The sequence below is a fragment of the Penicillium oxalicum genome, chromosome VIII (assembly GCF_001723175.1).
Source record: "Penicillium oxalicum strain HP7-1 chromosome VIII, whole genome shotgun sequence".
Lineage (NCBI taxonomy): Eukaryota > Fungi > Ascomycota > Eurotiomycetes > Eurotiales > Aspergillaceae > Penicillium > Penicillium oxalicum.
In genome coordinates, this window is record NC_064657.1 from 930,878 (window position 1) to 948,141 (window position 17,264).

General features: G+C 51.0%; 7 protein-coding genes across 7 annotated transcripts; 4 read left to right on the plus strand and 3 right to left on the minus strand.

The window, feature by feature from the left end:
• Nucleotides 1–1,166: 1,166 nt before the first annotated feature.
• POX_h09629 (RNA 3'-terminal phosphate cyclase-like protein) lies at nucleotides 1,167–2,381 on the minus strand (the record flags this gene model as incomplete). Its single annotated transcript, XM_050118379.1, has 1 exon — nucleotides 1,167–2,381. The coding sequence occupies one exon, from the start codon at nucleotides 2,379–2,381 to the stop codon at nucleotides 1,167–1,169; it is 1,215 nt and encodes a 404-aa protein (XP_049965166.1).
• A 334-nt stretch (nucleotides 2,382–2,715) lies between these two features.
• On the plus strand, nucleotides 2,716–3,451 carry POX_h09630 (3-hydroxyanthranilate 3,4-dioxygenase 1; the record flags this gene model as incomplete). Its single annotated transcript, XM_050118380.1, has 2 exons — nucleotides 2,716–2,747; nucleotides 2,905–3,451. 2 exons carry the CDS (start codon nucleotides 2,716–2,718, stop codon nucleotides 3,449–3,451), a joined length of 579 nt encoding a protein of 192 aa, XP_049965167.1.
• A 378-nt stretch (nucleotides 3,452–3,829) lies between these two features.
• On the plus strand, nucleotides 3,830–3,943 carry POX_h09631 (uncharacterized protein; the record flags this gene model as incomplete). The annotated part of the gene is made up of 1 exon (XM_050118381.1): nucleotides 3,830–3,943. One exon carries the CDS (start codon nucleotides 3,830–3,832, stop codon nucleotides 3,941–3,943), a length of 114 nt encoding a protein of 37 aa, XP_049965168.1.
• Nucleotides 3,944–4,276: 333 nt separating this feature from the next.
• On the minus strand, nucleotides 4,277–6,310 carry POX_h09632 (uncharacterized protein; the record flags this gene model as incomplete). The annotated part of the gene is made up of 1 exon (XM_050118382.1): nucleotides 4,277–6,310. The coding sequence occupies one exon, from the start codon at nucleotides 6,308–6,310 to the stop codon at nucleotides 4,277–4,279; it is 2,034 nt and encodes a 677-aa protein (XP_049965169.1).
• Nucleotides 6,311–7,416: 1,106 nt separating this feature from the next.
• Nucleotides 7,417–8,903, plus strand: POX_h09633 (uncharacterized protein; the record flags this gene model as incomplete). Its single annotated transcript, XM_050118383.1, has 3 exons — nucleotides 7,417–7,536; nucleotides 7,670–8,282; nucleotides 8,365–8,903. The coding sequence occupies 3 exons, from the start codon at nucleotides 7,417–7,419 to the stop codon at nucleotides 8,901–8,903; spliced, it is 1,272 nt and encodes a 423-aa protein (XP_049965170.1).
• A 2,216-nt stretch (nucleotides 8,904–11,119) lies between these two features.
• On the minus strand, nucleotides 11,120–12,874 carry POX_h09634 (uncharacterized protein; the record flags this gene model as incomplete). Its single annotated transcript, XM_050118384.1, has 1 exon — nucleotides 11,120–12,874. One exon carries the CDS (start codon nucleotides 12,872–12,874, stop codon nucleotides 11,120–11,122), a length of 1,755 nt encoding a protein of 584 aa, XP_049965171.1.
• Nucleotides 12,875–13,660: 786 nt separating this feature from the next.
• POX_h09635 (uncharacterized protein) lies at nucleotides 13,661–17,167 on the plus strand (the record flags this gene model as incomplete). Its single annotated transcript, XM_050118385.1, has 1 exon — nucleotides 13,661–17,167. The coding sequence occupies one exon, from the start codon at nucleotides 13,661–13,663 to the stop codon at nucleotides 17,165–17,167; it is 3,507 nt and encodes a 1,168-aa protein (XP_049965172.1).
• Nucleotides 17,168–17,264: the final 97 nt, after the last annotated feature.

The window sequence follows — 17,264 nt, forward strand, 5'->3', positions numbered from 1 at the left end:
TCTTCGAAAATAGATAATAATACTTTTGAACAGAAACAATCGTGGTTGCTAGCAAGCAAAGTGGCCCCTGGAATCACTATCTCTATGAAACGAATGGATGAAGGACTTTACCCAAGCCTTTTCCCTTCTAGAATAGCTTGATCTCGCATATGGCGACCTTTGTTCTGAAAAAAGTGTTATTCGGTCACAATGAATTAAATTGTCAGATTTTAATTATACAGCCCCGTGTGGACGAATACTCGACAGTAACGAGCAGGATCACGGGCGAGGTGAGTCTTCCGGTTACCTAGATTCGCGAGCCGAAAAAATTGCCCTAGGCTCGGTGTACTACCTTATAAACTACGACTTCCAGGCTTACAGAGGTCGAATTATGACCGAAGATCCTTAAAAGGACAGATGCGAAATTGCAGAAAGACTGCAAAACATGGAATTTCCAAAGTTAGATTGTGATCTATTAATTGACGGCGCTGTTACCAAGTGCTGTGACAATAGATATGCTACGCTGAAGGGTGATTCAGGCATTGGTCAGACTTGGAAGCAACCGATTCGAGACGATATGAGTTTAGAGACCGCTCAAAGACAGACTCATAAGTACTCGAATAAGGCGTGGAGAATCTGCACAATCCTCCAAACAAGAGGACGAACCTAGCTGATAACTATTCTGCTTTCAGACAAATGGTAATATCTTGCTGCATTCCTCGAAACTTTGTAGACTGCGACGAATCCAGAGAGTACGGCTTTGCTGGCATGTCTCCCGTTGGTGGAAAAAGGTAAGCATGCAAGTTAAAGAGACGGCAAGCTCTGCATGGAACCCAAGGCCAAGCAGGCATTTGCTTCTTGCAATGCTGATACTGAGCTTAATATCGACGACTGAGTTACAGCTCGCGATCGTGACAACCTGAATTTCGAAAACTTTGATCATCGTATTCAATATTTTCTATGTACACCAAACACCACCACAGTCAACAGATTAGCAATGCAGATGGGGAAAAAAGACAAGATAACGCCGGGTATCATGACGGTCCGGTGATGGACCAAGATAATGCAAAGACTTTTTTTCCCTCCAAGACGCTGCCACCTTTGGCAGAAAGGTGCAAGATTCTCAGGCAAAAATCAACGGAGACCAGACGCAATAAGTGACCGGAAAGGCTTTTTTTTGAAATAGATTAAGCGACTTTCCGGCCGATGTTGCCGATTCCACGGCCCACAACACTCACGATCACATCACCATTCTCATTCTCTCCAGTTGCGTCACGGATACCCCAGCCTGGAGCGCCAAATTTGGCCAAATCACGAGCCAGTTGGATAGTGTTAGGATCAGCGATAACCTCGCGTCCTACTTGCAAGCGACCCACATCTTCAGACCCCATCGTCATCAGAGTCAACATGGTAGTGACTGCCGCCGGGGGCACACAGCCACCCTTGGAAATGGTCTCCAACAACTGGAACGCACACTTCCTACCAATATCCTCGGGAGCCTCACCACCAGAGGGCGGAGAAGCCACATCGGCCGAGTAAAGACAGCCGGTGGAAGACTCAGCGACAAGAGACAGACCAAAGCCGAGTCCAATCTTCTTCTTCGCATTGGGGTTGCTCTTGTCTGGCGCAGGAACGAGAGGGGCCGAAGCGACATCAGAGAAGATATACGTATCGGGACTGAGTGGGTTGAGAATTCCACGAGCAGACTCGATCATACGGGCGTTGTTGGAGCCGGATACACCGACCGAGTACGCAACACCACGCACGCGCTTAATGCGTCCTGCATTCATAAGGTGCAGGGTCTTGGGAAGACGAATCTGGTGACCAAACGTGAATTGCACTTCACCACCACCCCCGCGACCATTGGGTCCAGGGTTTGACCTCTTCAGAATGCGTAGCTCGACGTTGTTGAACATGCCGAATTGATTGTAGAGAGGAAGAATCGCGGTGCGGACGCTATCGACGGACATGTCTCCCGTGGGTGTAGCAGAAGTGATTACACCAGGCCCGGTGAAAAGAACCTTGAGCGGCGATTTGGAGAACGGCGCGAGCAGGCACAGCGGAATCAAAAAGTAACTCAACCCGCGACTGCAGTTTGAGGGAAGTTCGTGATGAATAACACCGCCACTGGCGCCGACACCAGTAGCACTGCCCGTGATCAAACCAGGCTTATAGACCAGGATCGTACCGGTGTACGAAATTTCCATCTCAGAGCCATTGGTGACAGCTTCGAGCAATCGGAGGAAAGAAATCTCATGCGGTGCCAAGCCAGGGTTTGTAGGCGACGATGAGCGGATTTGTGAGATGTGTACTGTGCGACCGGTCAAGGTTGAGAGGACCAGCCGGTAGACCAGATTGTGATGCGTGGTGAACCGCAAGGGGGGTTGAGATGTCGTGGCCATCTTGTGCGCTTTGCTGTCGTTTCTCTCTTCTTGAGCAGTCTCCGCACGAAGCTCAGCCAGATCGAAAAATGAAAAATTGACGGCTAGAGGTTGATCCGATCCGGGAGGTCGGGATAACTCCGAGCAGTCTGGACCTTATCTCCGCGGGAGGGGAGATCAACTGGCGTCACCGTTTTGATTATCTCGTGGCGCGTTAATCTGATCCGCTGATCTTTCATCCTGACACCTGACACCCGACCAGCTCAAAAAAAATTATATTCCTTTCGTCTTTCACCACGAGCAATAATTCCGGACTTGATATATTTGCAACTCTCATTAGTGCAAGTCCCACATGATGCTTCCTCCAGCCCTCAACATTCCAAAATGGTACGATTCCTTGTTAACTGACCCCCCCACATCACCCACCTCACGTCACCCCTCATTATCTTGCGCAGCTACAGTCCTCAACTCCTAGGCGATGACTGTCCCGGGAATATTCTCAAATTTAACTATCAATCGGAGTCACTGAACTCCATAAATCTAGGCTCGAAAAAAACTCCCATCTCCTCCAACCCCCTGTTAACAACTACTGCGTCTACCATCCATCTACCCCCGCGACAGCCGGCTACACAGTCATGATTGTCGGCGGTCCCAACGCACGAACAGACTACCACATCAACACAACACCTGAATTTTTCTACCAATACCGAGGATCGATGCTGCTCAAGACAGTAGACACCTCCACGACGCCGCCCACCTTCCACGACATCCCTGTCCACGAGGGGTCTATCTTCTTGCTCCCTGCGAACACGCCTCATTGTCCCGTGCGATTCAAAGATACGGTCGGTGTCGTGATGGAGCAACCACGACCAGAGAATGCAGTAGATATCATGCGGTGGTACTGCAGGAACTGCCAGGAGATTGTGTGGGAGAAACGATTTGTGTGTACAGATCTGGGCACACAGGTCAAGCAGGTCGTGGAGGAATTCGCGGCAGATGAGGAGAAGAGGAGATGCCAGAACTGTGGACAAGTGGCTGCGGTAAGGTTTGCGGAAGGGGAGCTGGTTCAACCGCCTGCGCAGCCTGAGTGATGGATATGGATGCCGCATTTTGCTTTTGGGCCCAAGTTGGAGCCCTCAACCCCCTGGAAGACTTTGCTTGCTGCAAGGTGGTTTAATCAAGTTCATTTTCTATTCTTAGCTGGTGGAGGGGTCAGTGGCGTGCAGTAGGGAGATGAGTCTGAGACTGCGATTGTATCATCACACGGGTAGGGTAAAGGACATGTGTTAGGCTTCGGAGTGGATTCTGGGAGTATTAAATTTGTATGACAGAATGATCCTTTGAGTCTATAGCTTCCTGAAAACGTCACAGCAACAAGTTCAAAAATGAGATGCTTCCAGATTGGATGAGTCTAGGTGAAAGAGACGCTGAAGAACTCGACACATCTTGTGGCATATACAAGCCCCAACATGGATCCCCACGACACGTACGAAAGTCAAGATGAGTCATCCATGGTGAACACGATGAAGATGCAAATGAAGATTGACCTCGAAAAGCCTATCAAGAATATTTGGAGTGATTAAGCCATTGAAAAGTGTACAGACTCGCTTGGATGCTAGTTGCATGAAGAATGGAGAGAATAATACACAGATGAAATCGCAAATGGACACCCATCCGCGAGCGAGATGTGACCATAACCACCACCATAATCGAGCATCTCCACCCTAGCACTGGCTCTTGGTGCAGTGCAACATGAAAAGAGACGGATCAGAAGGACCCGGAAATGATGGAGGATGGCTGCTTCCAAGTGCGAATCCCTGATGAATAACGAAGGGGAAAACCGAAGTAACTTCACATTGAGATGACGCGTCTTGATAAACCTCGGAATAACCGACAGATTATCACGAAGCCCAGCCCTACTCGTCAAAAGGACAATCAATGCTCTCGTGGCCGTCTCGCTCGCAGAGCGCACACCATTTGGACTCGTCAACAATCCCCGAAGACTTGCCGGCAACAGGCGCCATCGACGAGCCGAGGCCCCCGATGCCCTTCAAGCCCTCGAGCACCACATCCCGGCCGGTCTTTTGAGAGGGAGTACTGGTTGCGGCAAGGCTCTCTGCAGATGCGGCATGGTGCAGAGTGGTCTTGTTATCCACTGACAGGGCTGCAGGTTGCTCCACAGGCGCGGCAGACGGGCTCTCGTCCTTTTGAGCAGCCGCGTTACCAGCACCAAACATGCTCGTACAGTTCAGAATGTCGTGTCCGCCAGTCTCACAGATCTCACACCATAAAGCGTCCTCGTCGGATGATCGCTCTGATTCAGGCATAGGTGCGAGTCGTGACTGAGACGAATTAGAATAGGCCCGATGATGTTGTCGCTGCTCACTGGGTGAAAGATCATGCCAGTCGTTTGGTACCACTGTTCGGTCTGAGAGCCGGTGCGCGTGATTGACGGCAGTGGTCAACTGCACGCTATTCGAGGAGTTGGACGGTTTGTGCTGAAGTTTCGGCGCGATAGTTGCCGTCGAGTCACGGTTATGGTCTTCGGCTGAGCTCAGGCGCATTTCCTGTAACTGTTGCTCGAGCTCCTCAATGCGAGTGTCCTTGGTGTGCGCAGTCACCTCAACTTCCTTCAATCGTTGCTCCAATTGCGAGATCTGTTCGGCCTGTTGTTTTTGAGTTTCCAAAGACTCGTCGTCATTGGAGCCGTTGCCATTGGGATTGCCTCGACTCAATGAATGGATGATCGCCTTCAGGCCCCGGATTTCATCGTCCTTTTGTTCAAGCTCGTGCGAGACGCGCGGGCTTTCACTTGCCACCTGCGCATTGCGCAGAGCGGTCGCCGATTGCTCTTTTTCCTTCTTTAACTCGAGTTTTGTCCGTTCGACCTCTCCGCGGAGGAACTCCACCTCGGCTCTGGCTTCGGCCTCGCCTCGTCGGGCATCCTCCAAACCCTCTTCCAGTTCCGACACCAGCTCCTCAAGCTGTTTGAGCTGTTCGGCCACGATCTCCACATCTTCGCCGCGATTCTGCAGCTCGTTGTTTTGTTGCATGAGCTCATCCAGGCGTTGTTCATATACTCGTTCGGTCTCGGATGCGGCAATTTCAAGGGTATCCAGCGTGCTCCGGAAATCTGCTCGGTGGCCATCGAATTCGGCGGTCAACTGCGCAATACGCTCATTCCTCTCCCGAAGCTGCGCCCGGATGTTCAAAGCATCTTCTCCCTCTAGTTCCTCCATGGTCCGTTGGAATTCACTGAGCGTCTTCGATTGCTCATCCAGCTGCCGGTCCCGATCCAACAATTGCCTCTCCAGACTCTTGATCTGATCTCTCAGTTCTTGTAGTTCAGCCGAGGCATGTTGGCTGAGGTCCGATGGTCGGCCGTATGATGACATATTGTCGTCCTCCACGCTGATTCTCGACGCCGGTCGATCGGACAGGCGAGACGGCGCCTTGATCGGACTCCGGGGGTAGCCATTCATATTAGAGGCTCGCGAAGCTGCGGACGGCGTCCGGAGACCTCCCAAGCTAAGCTTGGGGGGCGAGACAGCTGTTCGGGGAGATTCTGGACGAGGCAGAGACGGCCGTCGAATCCGAGGACGAGACATGGCTGGACTCGGGCCGACCGATTTGCTGAAGCTCGGCGGAGCGCGTCCCGGAGTAGTTGGAGGTGCGAAGGTGCTTGCTGATGCGGATGGATTCCGTCGAGTCACGTATTTGGAGTTGTTCATAGGGACGAAGATTCCCGACCCCGGGATCGAGGTTGCAAAGTACTTGCGACCTTCCACATCGCCGCTATTCTTCCCTCGTCGCGCATGTTCAGGGCCCAGTTCAATGCCCGCAAACCGACCAGGTTTACCCGCCACCGTTCCGAGATACTTGACGGTGCCGTACATGCCTCCGGGCACGTTGACGGTGTCGCCCACCTTGATGTCGTCCATGGCCGCCATAATCTTTTTTTTGTTCGGGCTCCCACCGAATAGCACACTCGTCGCCTCGGAGCGTCACAGTCTACTGCTGAACCGCTGTCGAAAAGATGTCACGGCCAATGGGAAGGCAAATAAGAGGGGGGTGGGGAGAAGAGAGAGAGAGAGGGAGATTGGAGTAGGCAACGAGGAGGTGGACACAGTCTCGAAAAGAAAGGCCGGTGGAGAGGTCGTTCAGGAGGAGACGAGATGATCCCAACGAAATGGAAGCAGAATCAATGCCATCGGGTCAGGAAAGCATGGACGCCCAACGACCTGCAATGGCAAGAAATCAAATTTCTGGAACGACAGCGCCCGAACGAAAGACGTGCGCAGTTACTGCAGCAGTGTATCAATGAGACACGATGGGCAATAATTTCAAGGTGGGTGGAAAGGGGCGGCGGGACAACAAATCAGCGTAAACAAATCCCCGGGAGCTGGGCGGAGATGTGGGCGATGACGGTGTGTACCAGCGAGTGACAATGCAGCACGGGCACAGAACAAGAGGGTGACAAGTACCCAACAGTACTCAGATGACATCTGGTCTTCAAGCTTGGTGATGTACATATACTCATCTACGAGGAGTTGTATAGTATTAATAGTTCGTAGTCGGCCTCTGCACTCAAATCGACTTCTATTCCCCAGCACATCCGATTTGGTTGTCCTCATTCACTGGACCGTTCCATGGATACGAGAAAGATCTCCCCCAAGCTTTGAATGGACCAAAAAAAACCCCCCCAAGAGCCATCAACGCAACGAGTGGACACTCTGACACCCTTCCCGCTCCACCCCCGAAAGGCGCCCGAATCTCTTCCTCGTTCATCACTTAGTTACATTCAACTTCCCTCGTGAACCACCTACTCCCTGATCAGATCCCAAGCAGTCGCCTATTCAATCATTCGAATTGACCGCAGCTTTCTCCTTGCCGAACACATCGAGCTGCACGCCTCTCCACTTTCCGATCGCGCACTCACTGCCCTTGGGCGCTAGTTGCAGCATCCCAACGCAGCAACGGCTCGTTACGGTCTGTTTCCCTATTGCGCTCAAAACTTGTTGTCAATCAGAAGTTGGAGAAGAACTTTACTTGGAAAATGGCGCAGTACTTCTTCGATCTACTGTACAACTTTACAGATTGCATGTGCTGCTTTCCGAGTACGCCGCAACTGAAGATCAACAACCGCAGCTTCAAGCTACTGCGTCTCCTGGGTGAGGTAAGGACAACGGGCCCGTCGCCATGGAGGCACATCCGGCCTGGAAGAGACCTGACATGAAGGTCGCTCTCTCAGACTATTTGAGTCACAAAGCTAACTTTCTTCATTTGTTTTTCTTTTCTTTTTCGAACAGGGCGGTTTCTCCTACGTCTACCTCGTGCAAGACAAGACAACCTCGGAGCTATTCGCGCTCAAAAAGATCCGCTGCCCGTTCGGCCAAGAATCCGTGTCGCAGGCGCTCAAAGAAGTTGAAGCCTACAGTCTATTCACCTCACAAAAAAATATCATTCACGCAATCGACCACTGCGTCTCGACGGAATCAGGATCCAAATTCCGGTCGGATGGCGGCGAACCCGGATCGAAGACGGTCTACATCCTCCTGCCGTACTATCAGCGCGGGAATCTGCAAGATGCGATCAATGCCAACCTCGTCAATCACACTCGATTCCCGGAGAAGCGGTTGATGGCGCTGATGCTCGGGGTCGCCCGAGCGCTCAAGGCGATGCATCAGTACCGAGTTCAGAGCGGGTCCGCCTCGACCCGGAAGGCCAAGGCGGTTCGACGAGAAGGCGAAGAGGCGGATAATGAAAGGACCATGCAGATGAAACCCAAGCGACGGGCGGGCCGCAGCGCAGACGAGGAGGACGATGAGAATGAGCCATTGATGGATGATGAAGTGACGCAGAGTCAAGAGGGCGTACAGGAGGGTGGTCTGCGCCCCTATGCGCATCGTGATATTAAGCCTGGTTTGTACCCTCTTACTTAATACTGCGCTCTTTTTTCCCCCTCATGTTGGAAGTTGCTGCTGACCGGCGATCTCATAAACAGGCAATATCATGATAGACGACGACGGCCAGAATCCTATTCTTATGGATTTGGGCTCTCTTGCGCCAAGTCCCATTGCCATTACCTCTCGGTCATTGGCCTTGGCCGTACAAGATACCGCTGCCGAGCACAGCACAATGCCCTATCGTGCCCCGGAATTGTTCGACGTCAAGACCGGCTCGATCATTGACACCAAGGTTGACATCTGGTCCCTCGGCTGCACACTGTACGCATGCTTAGTCGGCAAGAGCCCCTTTGAGGCTCGTAGCGATGAAACTGGCGGTAGTCTGAGCATGTGTGTGCTCGGTGGGGATTGGCGCTTCCCAGATGAAAAGTCAGGCGCGACGAAAGGGAAAGCCAAGGTCGGTGGCGAGGCGGAGACTTCGTCCGGTAGCAGTGAGCAGGTGATCAGTGAACCGGTAAAGGAGGTCGTGCGCAAATGTCTGCAAGTCGAGCCAGCGGACCGGCCGGATATTGATGAATTGATTCAGATGATGACGGATGTCATCAACGAGTTACCAGACGATGATGGCCTTGCTTAGGGCAAGGTCGTACTGCGAGTTTTCTCGTCTCACTTTGCTCTTTTGGCATCTCAACAGGACCATTGCAATCTAACCTTTTATGTCTTCTCGTTTGTGTTTTCTCTCATTGACAGCCGACAGGCTCGGTTTGGTTTTCCTCATGTGTGCAATCATGCTGGTGGCGATTTGTACAATACAGTCCTGAGCGCGAATAATCTCTGAACACCGACAATATTTGCAGTTGTGCTTTATCGTCGAATATCCCAGCTTGAATCTCAAGTCTTCCCTAATCTCTCCCCCTCGTAAAAAACACTTATTTTTTCGATCAGCCTGCAGAATGTTAGCACCGCCTATCCGCGACAGCTGGGCGGTTTTTGGGGACTTTCTCATCATGACGAAACATTCGCCATCCCCGAATCATTGTTTATAACCGTTCACATCAGACCCAGCGCCGACGCTCAAGTCAAAAACTCTCACTACAAACTCGTATCTTGCAGATTACCACAATGAGTTCAACAATACCACGCCGACACCAAGGGAACCGATATAGTTGAATGGTTCCCGGAAAGAGTCCAAAATAAGACCTGTAATATTGGGACCTGTGATTTACTAGATCGGGTTAGTTTTGCCGTTCCCGGACTAGCGCCCTAATACACCGTCTTGTCACCTCTCCCCTGCGTCGCCTCGACATAAAACACCCGACCTCGCCCTTTCAACCTCTTTTCTTCCTCTTCCCCTCCCTTCCACTCCTCTATCTTGCACTCATCGCCGCCCCCTTTCTTTCACTCTGGCCCCCACCCGCCCACAGGCCACTGCGCTTTGGCTTTCAGCCCGACGCACTGCCCCTTTCATTTTACCAGAGACTCCGCTCGACCCGACGCCCAGCTTGCAGTGCCTGTCGCAACCACTGGAATGATGCAGCCTGCAGCAGAATCGTGTTATTTCATGTCGAAACCTACTCCTTCCGTAGGGGTGTGACTGTGCACTATGCTACGAAGTTATGTAGGTCTCCGTCTGCCGCGGCGCCTTTTCGTCTCTGATTCCGCTGGCCTCCTTCACATCTGCAAAGGTGCCGGTATACCCTCAATGACGCATATCCGTCTCCGTCCGCCCCATCTGAGGCTGCATTGCACAGCCCGGTGTCGCAGATGGCACCCGGTTGCCTGATCACGATTCCCATGGCGCCCAGTTGTCGTCATCTTCGGTCTCTCCGGTTCCTCTCCACCCAGTCGATGAATATTCGAAAGTACTGGCCGGTTATATGGGCCAATAGCGAAAATACCGCACACGTCCCTGGTCTCGGCCGACGTTGCGTCTTTCGGCCAACGCCGGGACTGCAACTGCGAAAACCACGCCACAATCCCACCGTTAGCCATCAATGGCGCGGATGGGCTGATAACGGGCTGATGACTAGTGCGGGCATGTATCGCACGGGTCGTCAGCGAGTGTAGCGGGAACTATTACCAATGAACTACTGCTCGTGGTTATGGGTTGTGAAGCTGGCGTAATCTCGCGTCCTTGGATGCAATGGGCTGGATTGCAGGAGCCTCAAATCTGCCTTGGGACACAAACTGAGGGCGAAGGCATTAGTCTTAACTGATGGCTTCGGTATCATTTCAGAACCGAGAAAGACCGGGTACATGAATGACCAGACTATCCCAGCCACTAGTCGCATCAGCCATTGGTTGATAGACAACGAGAGTTGACGAGGAGATAACAGTGACACTTCGTCTTTTCACGATGATCGCCGGACTTTACGGCGGCCATGTCAAACCCCAGGAACGATCTCTGAACCTGACCTGAGGATATCCACTGTACTGTAACCGGCCTCTTACAAAAATGGTAATTTTTGTAAGGGCCGATTAAACAGAAAAACCGGAGCTAGAACATAACAGACTCAGCTAAAAAGCATATTCCACAACCTCACGTTTCGCGGTATTTAACAGTCGTCTTTTCCTTCACATTTCTACAGTTTTGAGGGGGTATATCCCCCTAGATTCTTGCGTAAAATACATCAATATTAGTCCTAAAGACGTAGTTACCGTAATATACACAGACTATTATAGAAAGCGGTCCAGATAAAAGTGCTTAAAATAATATCCAAACAGAACTCGCAGGTATAGGATTTATTTGCCGGGAATCAAGTCCATAGAGTTCAAGGTCAAACTGAATTCGAAAGCTACTGTACAAACAAACCATTGACCACACCAAATCTCGATATGCCAGGTATCAGGAGGCTAGCTGGGGTTTGCATAAGTAATGTCGCACACTAGATCCTGGTAATCAGAGAAGTTGACCGACTTGTACGCGAACGCCTTTGACCCTGGAAAGATGAAGGACTGCAATTTATCTCCGTTGATTGACTCCAATTTGGGCGGTGCAAGATCGGCATTCTTAAGACTGTTGACAACTGCGTTGATCCCAGAGAAGGTGTCAATGAAGAGGCTCCTATCGCCTCTCTGGGACTTGTCCTCGTCGCTGGACTTGCCTTTAACGGTCTCCAAACTTCCATGATCATTAACCTGAAGGGTATATGAGACGGTTGACTTCCTGTCGATGGCATTGATGTCATCTTTAGTGAGGTTCTTCTGGACGAAGAAAAGGACCACATGATGCTGTTCAATCGTCATGGAACTACCCGCAAACGTGACGGAGCAGTTGTATTTATTCCAAACCTCCACTGCCCCGTACACCCGGAACAGCCCACTATGGGCTTTGTCCTCGCCATAGCCCTCATAGGATATATGTATGACATCTTTACCCTTCTCTGTAACTTCAATCTTATCGGGGTCCTTTCCATATTCTATTCGGACAGGAAAGAAGTTAATATGGGGTTTCAAGGGGTCGTCATCGCCCGTAACCTTGACAATGGGATGTCCGCAGTACTTTTGGGCATGAAGCACCAACTGGTCCTTGAGGTAGTTGGCAAAGGTGGTCCGGTTGATGGCCATAGTCCCACTCTTGGTCGCCTTGTCTTCGGGGACCACCCAATTCCAAGTGAATTTGGGAAGAGGTGGATTAGATGGGAGCTTCTTATTGCCTGTGAGGCAGAAGTAATCCAAGGTTCTGAAGTTTTTGCCGTCTTTAGTCTTTTGCAGACTGACATGGCGCTGGTAGTCACTCATCACCAACGGGGAGCTGTCATTGGACTGCGCGACGGCCGCGATGGCGACAAGCGGAAGCCCCTTTTCGGCTGCAGACTTGCTCCAAGTGCCGCTGAACGTCTTCTGAAGAAGAGGGAAGACATCAGATCCCTTGGGGAGGCCGGGAAAGTCAGGCGTGCTATCGAGTGTGGCGCTATCTAGGTCATACAGCAACTGCTGCAAGCTGAAGGCTGTGTCCTTGAGGTTCTTGAGCTTGTCTTTTATCTCTTTCTTGACAGTGGGATGGTTGTTTAGGTATGTCGTGTTTAGCTGTGTGTCTAAATCTTCGACCTTGAGGTTCACTTTCATCTCTGCATACCAGGGCTTGCCGGGTGGCTGTCTGTGGAGGACCAGCGTGTGATCAGCGGACCCCCATCCACTGGGGATCTGGAGCTCGATGATGGACACCTCTGAGCAGTACAGCCTGAACCGTACATGGGTTGCATCCTCGTCGGCAAATTCCACAATATCCAAATCCTTAGGCTGCAACCCCGGCGGAATTCCCATTTGCAATTTAATGCCATATCGAAATTTGGCATCTACCAGGGGCTGCCAGACTGCTTGATCAACCTTACCGGCAGGAGTTGTGAATGGGTTCACATTTTTAGTGAGTTTGAGCAGTTCATCCAGTGTGATGGTTTTATCAACATTGCCTTGGCTGTCCACGAGGAAGCAAAGATACTGCACCGGTTGATCAGAGTTATTGAGGTAGGCACGGAGACCATCGTTGATGCTGGTCTCGGTAGTTGATACAACAAAGTCGTATCCAGCCTTGATCGTTTTGTCGTCATTTTTAAAGTTGTGGTGGAAGTCAGAGCCAGATAAATGTGATTCTGTATCGGCACCCATGATGATGATGCAGATCAGTGGTATTGGTCGTTTGTTTGAGAGGGATAATAGATTTCAGAGAGGTTTTGAATGGTTCTTTGTGACCAAGAAGCGAGCGCTTGCTGCCTTTTAGATATACAGCCTCCGTGCATCCGTTGAAATGCTCATTCATTCTCCATGTTACAGTGAGCGAGTCGGGGGGGGGCTGATCGATATCTGTTACGTGGCATATCATGCAAGCGCCTGCTTTGGGCAGGAAGGAAAGACATAGGAGCTGAAGATCCAATGGATCAGCGCTAGCTATCGCTCCTAAGACACAACGGAAGCAACGGAAAGCTGACAAGGCAGCAGGCAACCTCTGGAGGCAAATTTTTTTTGACGGGCGAGAGCTTGGCTGGCACCGTGGGGACTAACTCTGAAGACTTCAGTTCATGCATGCAGGCGCTTAGTGCCATGGTTTGTAGATCCACCCGTGCATACGGGCCAATCGATCCGATCCTGCGTTGTTCAGCTGTTCGAGACCCCGCCGACAAAGCCCCAATCGATTCTTCACGGGAATGTGTTGTTATTCTCAAAGTGGAAAAGATAGACCTAATCTCAGCTAGATGTTTTTACCTTGATTTGGGGAAGCGATCAGTTGAAATAAAATCCCTCATACTAACACATCTCCCATAGCAGACAGGATGAGTGAAGTCGATCGACAGTCTACATATACAGTCGTCTGCGCGGTTCGTCTTGCAATCAGACAAGACTTGCATTCCCTCCACCCAGGACAATTGCCCTTGACTTCCTTTGAATTAGTCGAGCATGATGGCCTCCACGGAGAATTCGGGAAAGAAACTTCTTCTTTCCTACGACACCGAATTGATCCAAAACTACATCCAAGGCGAGATAGTTTCCCCGAAAAATAAGTTCGAAGCCCTGCAGACAAAGGATGGCCACACTCTGCTCTTTGGCATTGACTCTTCCAATATATTCCATGTTATCGAAGAGAGCAGCGGCCAGCACCGTACAGGTTGGGCGCAGATTGATCTTTCCACAACGACGATCAGCTCGCAACTCCCGGGCAAGAAGGATGCGACCGTGAGCACATTCGATGTCGGGCAGAGCGCTCTCGATCATACTATTGGAATGGCCATGGCTGTTCGAGTGGAAGGGAAAGACAATCTTTTTGTATCGTTGAAGAATTCCAACTCAGACACCGCCTGGACGAAGAAACCGGGATGGACATTGGTCCCGTTTGATGCCGCTAATGAGACACAACCAAGCATTACCGTTGCAGGTATCTGGTTTGCAGAGACAGATAGTCAGAAACAATACCTTGTTGTGGATGTTGACCGATCTGGGTCATCCACGATCAAGGATATCGCACGCTACTATGTCGATCCGTCTGTAACCTCCGGTAGTCGCTGGGTTAAACATGATGTCCCGGTCGATATCGCCGCCGGATCTTATCAAAGTTGTATCGGACGAGTGCACCGTGGCAGGATCGACGGAGTCTACACTGCTGGAACCGCTGGAGGGAGCCCCCAGCTTGATTATGTGCCGCTTGAAAACATCTTCGGCGATGGACCGCCCCTTCCAACCCGGTTCAAGCTGCCCGACAACAAGATTCCATCTGCTATAGCCACTGCTCGGAATCAAAATGGCGAGACAGACCTGTATATCCTCAATGGCGAGACCCTTTACCGTATAGCAGCCGAGAAGCAAAAGGATGATGCTACACCGGACGCGGTCCTGACCAATAGCCTGCTTTCTGGAACTGTGGTGCTGCGCGCCATGATCCACCAAGGAGTGTTGACTCTCTTCGGAAAGAATGGAAGTGATCAGGTCTATTGCCTTTCATGCCACATCGAAAATGTGACGGACCAGAGAGCATGGAATGTCCCAGTCCCTACCGCCAACGGGGTGGAGCAGATTTCGGCCTACGTGAACAGGGCAGACGGGGGAAACACCATATTCACATCTGGTGGGGGCAGCCTAGGCAAGATCACCCAGGATATCAATAGTCTGTGGAAGCCACAGAATCTGAAGCTGGCGCCAGCTTCAACCACTGAAAAAGCCCTCGTCTTCAAGTCTTACACGACCTTTATTCATGTTATAGATGAGAATGACTTAGCCGCCAGCGGTGCCACTCTGAAGGTTTCAACAGCGTCGCGCACACCAGTCTATATTAACGGATTGTATTACGTACTTGGGCAGAGTCCGATCGAGGTTGAGGCAGACAGCACAGGCTCGATGACGATAATTGAGGAGACCCCGAATATCAACGGTGCAACGCTCATAGTCTCAACGGATGGAGGCGTGACAACTACTGCCATCAACCCGATGGAGAGATCTTTTGAAAAGCTTGGAAAGCTCAATTCCAAAGACTCCCTCCGTGATGCCAGCTTCCCATCAAAGATATGTGGAGGGGGAGTGGTAGGGACACCGAAAAAAAGCCCGTTGGTCGAGTCATCGACCAAGGATAGCGACCTCGACAAGGTCGCCGCAAATATGGCAGGGCTCAACAAGGCGTATGCTCACGTTAAAACTTCAAAGCCTGCAGGACAAAAGCTTCACGGCAACCTTCGAGCCACGTCAAGCGGGGACTTTGGTGATAATATCCTAATCGGGATTGGGGACCTTTTCAGTTGGCTCGAGTCTGGCGTCGAAGCCGTGGTCGAGGTAGTTTGGCACGAGGCAACGCAGGCATGGCACTTCATCGCGACGATTGCCGGAGATATCTATCGTGCCATTCTAGACACAGTGGAGGCTGTTGTTGCCGCAGTCGAGTGGATTTTCAATGCCATCAAGACGGCGATCAAGGCGATCATTCAGTTCATAGAGTTCTTGTTTGAATGGGACGACATCAAACGGACCAAGAATGTGCTGTACAATATTTCGAAACAGTTTTTTCAGCATCAGATTGACAGCATTGGGGATGCAAAGAATACCTTTAACAACAAGATCCAATCTGTGGAAAAATCTCTCAACGAATGGGCTAACGTTGACTGGTCACCCCTTGGGGATACCGTCAGCAAGCCTGCGTCGAGCAGCAGCAAGAGCAACTCCAAGAATCAAACATCTGGGTCTCAGTTACTGGCTCATCATTACAAGCACAATGCCAACAGCGTCAGTGTTATTGCCGACTCGCCGTTTTCTGGAGATATCAACAAAGACCCGGTTCAGAAAGCGCTTGACGATCTACACGGCGCCCTCTCCAAGGAAGATCAAGTGATTTCTGGCTTTCGCGACCAGATTGGAGAAGTGGCCAAGCAATTCGCGACAATGACCGTTGAGGATGTCATCAAGAAAATTGTGGTTATCTTGGTTGATGGGATTCTTGCCAGCGTGGAGGTGGTGGTCGATGCCCTCCTAGATCTACTCCAGGATTTGGCTGCAGCAGTAGTGGGTATGGTGGACGCCAAGCTGCATATCCCCATTATATCCGACATCCTGAATGCCATCGGTATTCCAGATATCTCCTTCCTAGACCTGTTCACCTGGGTTGCTGCTGTCTGCTACACTGTCGTATATAAGATCGCAAAGGGAGAGCCTCCTTTCCCGGACAACAAGGATGTACAATCCTTGATCGATGCCAATAGCTGGAAGGATCTAACTGACACGTTGCATCCTCCGGCATCGCCCGCAGTCGCTTCCAGGGCCCTCTATGCCATGCCCGTCTCGCGCCTTGCCTCTGCGTCGGCTACTTCTACCTCAAGCAAGCCAACCGTCCTACAGGATCTCGTTTTCATCGCCGGGCACTCCGTGAGTGGAATCTGTGGGGTCATTGGTGCATTTGTAAATGCTGTAGAAGCCGAGTCTCCCATTGGAGACAACCCAATGTCCACGCCATCAGCCATCCTTGGGTTTATTGGCGCAGCATCCCAAGCTGTGGCAGATATAGTGTCGCCCAAGGATCCACTTGAGGAACCTATTTTCAGTGCGCTTAGCACTGCCACTAGTGTCACGACTGTAGTCTCCAAAGTTGTGTTCAGTAGCTATGGCCAGAAGAAGCTTGCCAAATTGGGATTACCCACAGCCGAAGACCCACGCGGTATGGGTGCGGGGATCAATGTTTTACTGGTCAGTGTTGGTGCTGCCGCAACAATCAAACATTTTGTCGAGCTTGCCAAAGATCCCGCTGGAAAAGACCGGTCAGCTGCGATTATCGGAGAAGTATCAAATCTGACTTCTTATATCAGCCGGATCTCGTATGCATTGGCCGTGAATGATATCGAGGAGGACACGCGGCAGGTAGTCATCGCAGTTATGACTGTGAGCAATCTCATTACAGCCGGTCTCCAGATAGCAGAGGCTATTGTGGATTAGGAGTGATTCTATTCCAGACTTAGCCATACAGTAATCCAATCTCTATGCAATTTCGCTTTCCCGGTAACTGTCCCAAAGAAACATTATGGAAACATAT